This window comes from Galeopterus variegatus, unplaced genomic scaffold (assembly GCF_000696425.1).
Source record: "Galeopterus variegatus unplaced genomic scaffold, G_variegatus-3.0.2 Scaffold6778, whole genome shotgun sequence".
Classification (NCBI taxonomy): domain Eukaryota; kingdom Metazoa; phylum Chordata; class Mammalia; order Dermoptera; family Cynocephalidae; genus Galeopterus; species Galeopterus variegatus.
Window position 1 is genome coordinate 2256 of NW_007732889.1, and position 6984 is coordinate 9239.

At 41.9% G+C, this 6984-nt stretch overlaps 1 protein-coding gene across 1 annotated transcript; it reads right to left on the bottom strand.

Annotated features, from left to right (window-relative positions):
• Nucleotides 1–350: 350 nt before the first annotated feature.
• LOC103606687 (fetuin-B-like) lies at nucleotides 351–5657 on the bottom strand (the record flags this gene model as incomplete). The annotated part of the gene is made up of 5 exons (XM_008591239.1): nucleotides 5433–5657; nucleotides 4987–5097; nucleotides 3533–3620; nucleotides 1194–1357; nucleotides 351–452 (listed from the first exon to the last, which is right to left on the bottom strand). Coding segments are annotated over exons 1-5 (690 nt in total), but the record flags the coding sequence as incomplete, so codon positions are not given.
• Between the last annotated feature and the right edge of the window lie 1327 nt (nucleotides 5658–6984).

Here is a 6984-nt window from a genome sequence, read left to right on the forward strand (position 1 = left end):
ATTTGACTTTGTCCTTCTTAGAAGTCCAAGGAGTGGAACGCCATGCTGTATTCCTAGTGTAACTGGATTTGTTCAGATCAAAGCAGGACCATCACTAACCATTGTCTATATTTCATAGACCCCTATGATCACTTTTTGCAATTGTGTGACACTACTAATAAAAATTGCAATTGCAATTAAATAACATCCGTTATTATTGCATCTGGGCCTGCGTAATCTCTGACTTGAGGGGAAGAAGTATTTCATCATGCTTTACAACACCTCATATTTGATTTATGCTAAAAAAAAAATACTTAGAGATGATCTGTGAACACAAATCTTAAGTTACGAAGATATTCAGGAAAACTCACCACAGATTCAGAGGACTGATATGAGCAGCTGCTATCCTGAGATTTGGTACACGGTGACTCTTTCACTAAATATTCCACAAAGTAAGCAGGGCCAAACACCCACTGTTATGAGACAAAAATTGAGGCATAAAAATCAAACCTTCCTATGTGGGGAAAAGACTCAGGTTTGGCAGCATTATATTTACAGAAATGGTACATCTCCAGAGGCACTGTCAAGCCACATACCCACTGTCCCTGCAAGTCACCACACTGATCAAACCATGTACTATGATCTTAGTATTTAACAAAAATGATCACATACCTTTCTTCCCTTCTTAAGAATTTGAATGGGCCCAAGACACCTTCCCTTGGTATGTTTATTTTTCCTCATGTAGATTTGTCTTTTAGATTAGTTTTTTCCATATAAAAAGAGATATCAACATAATACAAGTACAAATGAACCTTTGTTTCCCCCAGTCCACAAAACTCAACATCCACTCCAGGTCTTAACATGGAGTAAAGGCTGTCTTGCTAAATGGTCCATGGTCAGTCAGATGTAAGAATGTAGCAGTAAACAGTGAACCTACATAGGAACCCCAAGGAGACTCTGAGTCCATTTCTCTCACCTTAAGGTTGATGAAGTAAAATTGCATCGCATGGCTCTTGTAGAAATGCCATGGAATAACTCAGGAACTAAAACATGACTGAACATGCACCAGGTCCAACAAAGCAGGAAATGTAGAGAAGAGATCTTGGGTTCTAATCAAAAAGGGTGCTTTGATATTCCCTCTCTGCTTAGGAATCCTGAAGCAACAGTTATGAGGAACATTGTTTGTGTAACTGGCTTGGGCATTTTAGTCTTACCTGGCTAGAAGCCCTGGTGACTTTGATGAGAGAATACTGCTTCGAGGTGCCTTCGTTGTTGAATTTTGCAAGAGACTCAGTGGCAGCTTCCAAAACCCTGGGATCTGACAAGTCAGTGGGGCTGGGGCAGTCAGGGCACATACGGTGAATTTTTCTTCGGGAAACTGTTGATGCCAATGACAGCAGTTAAAAAATATTGATTTTTTTTTTTTTTTGCAGCTGGCCAGTACAGGTTACTGAACTTTTGATCTTGGTGTTATCGGCACCATGCTCTAACCAAGTGAGCTAAGCAGAAGGCCAAAAAAATATTATTTATTTTTAATCCTGTAAATTATATGACCATAACAGTGGCAAAGATTAAAAAAAAAAAGATAATACTCAGTGTTGGCAAGAATAGGTGAGGAAGACATTTTCTAGGAAGGAATTAAGTGTCAGCAATGAGTTTTCTGTAATGAGCATATATTACTTTCATAATTTGAAAAAAAGCTTTTACCTCACACAAATTTATTTACTCTAGGAATTTTTTTTTGCAGGGTCGGGTGGGGGGTGGCTAGGCAGCTGGCCAATACAGGGATCCGAACCCTCGACCTTGGTGTTCCAAGGCCATGCTCTTACTAACTGAGCTAACTGGCCAGCCCTACTCTAAGAATTTTGTTTGACGTCACATAATATATCAATGTAAGACTTTTCCCCCTCAACTAGTTCAATATCTTTTCTCGTCGTTGCCTCTGTAAAGTAGATTGAGTGCCTTAAAATGCTGGGATTTCATTACTGCCATGTCTCACTCACCTTTCAGTCCCTAACACCTGACATCATCTCTAACACCCAGTAAGTGCTTACTAAATGCTTGTAGCATGAACGGGTAAGTGACTGACACAATGGAAGGTGGGAGCACACCCTCTTTGTTTAGAAAATGCAAGTGAGCCAGAAAACAAAATTGGCCAAGTCACTGTGACACTCGATAGAATGATGCTAATACTACAGCCAGAATTCGTTTGGGAGGAGCTGGGGGTAGCAAACCTAGTGTGAAAGTCAGGCTAGGAAAGTTGTTTTTTGCAGCACACATTGTTTTGATTAACTGTGTGTTTATTTGGGTTTGGAGGCTGAGGGAGATTTACATCCACAGCTTGTCACTCGTGCGTCATCTCCACATCACTTCCTCACTTCCCACAGATGCGATGCCTATGACTTCCATCCAAGTTCTGAGACCATGGATTATCTCTAATTATTTTAGGTGAGTCTTGTCTTCACAACCAGAAACCTTGAGCTGTGGCTAATAAAATGCTTGCTCTGCTGCCTCATTACTCAAAGGAACCAGCAGCAATATTATCACCTGCAGCTTGTTAGAAATGCAGAATATCAGGCTTTATCCCAGACCTATGGAATCAGAATCTGCACTTTGGCAAGATCCACCAGGGGAATGACATGCATGTGGTAGTTTGACAAGTAGCCATAATCCTATTTTCTCATGCCGTGGATGCTTTCTTTCCAAAGACTTTTTTTGAAAAAAGGAGAACCCAGAATAAATGAATGCATATACCTACTTCAAATGTCATTAGTTTCAGCCTCATTTTTAGTCCAGTTATTCATTTATTTAGCATTAATGACTCCTTACACTTGATAGAAACTAGGGGAGTATGTAGCAGGGAGACAGAGGGATAAACTATTCTACAACATAAGACTCCAAATCAAGGCAGTGTGTGGTCTGTGCTCCACGAGTGGTTTAGCCAAAGTTTTATAGAAACGTAGAACCAGAGAGCACTGTTCCTTTCTGGAATAGAGAATACTGTGGAGGAGGCACCATTAGCAGTTGTTCTTAAAGAAAGGATATAAGTTCCAAGTGCAGATGTCATAAGGAAAGGACATGCTCAGCAGAGGGAGAGGCACAAGCAACAAGCAGAGATTGGAAAGTGCAGTGTCTTTTCAGAAAACAGTGAGATGGTCAGCTGCCCCTCAAAAGAAAATAGTGAGGCATCCGGGTGAAGGGAGTGCAGAGTTGTTATAGTCAGGAAAATAATGGCACAGACAGCTGAAAAGAGAGCCTGTGGACAAGTCACAGAGATTGTGCCATTTATGTCAGACTGAAAATTTAGGATTTGATCCAAGACACATTGGAGAGCTATTAAAGGTAATTTAGTAAGATTAGATTAACTGCGAGAATAGCAGTATAGAATGAATTTCTGCAGGGAGGGAGGTACTGGAAATATTAAGCAACTTATTTTGGAATAAATATGAAGAAAGGATAGGAGAACCCAACCCTACACACTCTTGGCACAGTCCTGGTTAAATACTCTTTTTCATCTTTAATTAAAATTAACAAAATCCTAGTGATCTCTTACCTGGGCGAAGAGTACAGTTAAAAGCAGGTAAATAGAGAACTCTTCCTGGCTTGTTAATGTAAAACATTGCTTTGCATTGACCATAAACCTGAAACCAACAAAATAACGTTATATAACATGGTGAATGGAACTACGAGTTTTTAAAATAACCCCAAAAATGGAATTTGGAGATTTTATTTTAAAGTAATGAGAAACTTAACATCAAATTCTGTGGTTTTAGGTGGGAGGAACTGCAGCAGTTAAACAAATCTCCTGGAACACAGTTAGCTCTGCTTCCCACTTCCCTCACAGTTAGGAGTGACTGTGTATAACCGAGTTCTAACCACGTGGAGGTGAGCAGAAGTCATGTGTAATTGCTTCTGGGCCCAGCTCTTCCTCTTTCCATAGATTGGTGCAGATGAGCATGGTGACCACGGAAGCCACGAGGCAAAGGTGGCTGAGTCTAGAGCCACAGCATGGAATGAACCTGGGTCTCCATATCACTCCTGGAGAGATATTCCCTCCTGATCTTTACGTGATAAACTTCTATCATGTTAGAGTCAGTATACATTTTTTAGTGTGTTGGTTATAGCAATTAGTGTCACCTTTACAAATATAATTTACAACAGGGTAAAGAGTATTTACTTTTTTAAATCAGGTAAGTGCAATTTTACAAATTTGGTTAAATAATTAGGAAAGATATCTTGATCAAAAAGTTTACTTATGGCTGGCCAGTCGGTTAGAGGACCATGTTACAACACCAAGGTCAAGGGTTTGGATCCCCATATCAGCCAGCCACCAAAAAAAAAGTTCACTTATAAACACTTACATCACTGTCCTGCACTCATGTTAAAAAGTTCACATAAGTTAATGGAAATAATCCCAGGATAACTGAGATCAAAATGAAAATTGACTGTATTATTTTCAAGTCTCTTCTATGGTTATCTTTGAAAGGATAATTTCTGAGGCCTTTTATGTTCTATGATTCTGGGAAATTCTTCCATGTCACCCCTAAGGCTCCCACACTCTAAGCCATTCCTTCCCCTTGCCTCAAACCTCATATCAGTGTTCCTTAAAACAGAGGAAAGCAAAATAAAACAAATTAAAGAAAGCTCTCCTTCCATGGCTTCTGCAGTCTACCTTTACCCCACATCCAGAATCTTCGCCTCGGGTCTTTTTTTTTTTCTTCCACAATTCAAGTACTGACTCAGAGCCTTCTGGAGTGTCGTGAAGGTAGAAAATAATTTTGGGGCAACTTTTCAGTTCTGGTCTGCATGACCCCAGTGGGACTTCTCAGAAACCCTCTGATTAGTTTACTTTGTTCTGTCTACAGCAGTAGAATAAACACATGGGCACCCTGCCTAGGAGATTATAAAGAGGGACATTTAAAAGATGGCACATGTTGAGCAATCCTTATCCTGTAGAAAGACGGCATTTCGTTTCTTTCCCTAGAGCCCCTGAAAACAAGCACTTACCGACTGATGAAGGCTCCTCACCCTACAGTCCTTCCACGCCTTCCTGCTGAGCACATGGCAGTCAGTCTCCAACACGTCCAGCGTGAGGTAGAACAGAGAGCCCAGGCCATCCTGTGGGGAGGGGTGGAAAAATGCATCCCACAGGAAGCAGAAACCCACAGACTGGACAAAAAGCCCCTGCTTTATGAGAGAGTCAAAGGATGTTTGTGAAGATGCCGTGTAAACTGCTGAACCCTAGACAAGTGTCTGAGTAGGATCCCTGTTAGCACTTGTTCCCAATAACGATGAGAGCATTACAGCACAGCCTGGCAGAGAAAAGCGAAGCATTCTCAAGAGGGTTTCCAATTTGGAAAGCACCTGCCAACATGTGTCTCTGGGTTCCCATCCCCAGCAAGTCTCTGACGCTTGTCCAAACGCCTGCCCCAGAGGGGGGAAACATCACTTGCCTGTCTGTGTTCCCGGACATCGTTCACTCGGTCGAGGCTCAGCACATAGCCATCCTTTCGGTCATTGTTGATGTCCTGCAGGGCAAAGCCTGCGACTGCCAGCACATCGGAGTTGTTACAACCCCGGGAGAGCAGAGGTGAGGGGTTGGGGTACTGCTGAGGCAGAGACACTGCCCCACAACATGCAGCCAGGGCACAGAGAACCAGGGGTAAGAGCAGACCCATTCTGTGGGGAAGAAGGCCCAGAAAGGGTCAATATGTGGTCCTATAGCGGTGGGCTGGCTTTCGGGGCTACTTAAGGCAGACTTGAGAAGTTCTATAATTGCAATTTGGATAGCTGACCCGGATTTGAGATACCATGTCCCAACATATTACCTTGAATTGTGAATGTGGATTTCCCTGAGTCAGTACTTTGGATAGGATTTGTCAGTGTATCTAACCTTAGACCCCCTGAGCAATCTCATATTCATGTAAACAAACTGGTTTCCCAACCTTTTTCCAGGCAATCATAACAAACATTTGGTCAAGGTTCTTATGATTGGGTCCCGGTTTGTGTTCAGGTCTCCTCCTGAATCAGAATATGTGGGATTGTCACCTTCTCCCCATCTCCCCTAGTGCCTCCCCTAATCTCATGGGCCACACTAACAGTTATCTCAGGCAGGAGCACGGCGCCACGGGGCCAGTGGTTGAGGGTTTTCTGGTCGACCTCAGGTGTTCACCACTCTTACTAGATCAGGATGGTGGCTTAACCCTCAGTAGCCTACCAGAAACACAGGTGAGATGCCTAATGCACTTTGGGCTTCTTGCTAGAAAGCGTTCTGTTTAGCCTCACTTAGATTCTTTTAAAACGAAGACTTTATTTAAGGGGAAAAAAAAGTTAATGGTATATCAAAAGTTCTCACATATTTAAGTTTATTCTTCCTTCTGTGTATATGTATAGAAGCAAACTCATTAAGAGACTAAAGCCTAATGCCATTAAGAGAAAGATAACGATGGGCAGATGGGCAGGAACACCAAAGACACTGGTTGGGACTCTTGCCTTCCTTTTTCAGCTTCTGTTTGGGCTTCAGGAAGGTTCTACTTATTCAGACTGTGCAAAAGACAATTATTTTTTTTAAAATTTCTATTTAAAAAACACACACAGACACACATTAGTAGTTTGTCATAATAGAAAAGAGCCAAGATGGAAGGAACCCTGGTCCATGAGATGAGCGACATCCCTTCTCCTCCAGCCTTCCCCACCCCCTGCCTGACCCAAGGGTTTTGTGTTCAAATTTGTTTAGGAACCACTGCATCCATCTATGCATATGTTGCAATCTCAACACATTAGCATGTTAAAGGCTCTGCAAAGCTTTGGGGTGAAGAAACCTATTTAACCACATTTTCCTATACTTACTTGACTATAAGTTTCTTGTGAGGAATACGTATTATTAATCCACAAATACACTTTCGGAGTTGATGCACCAGTAGATGAGGATAGCTATCTGTGAGGTTTTTTGATGAGAAACTGGTCAGGGGGACTGAAGATTTTAACTGGAAGTAGAGATCTTCC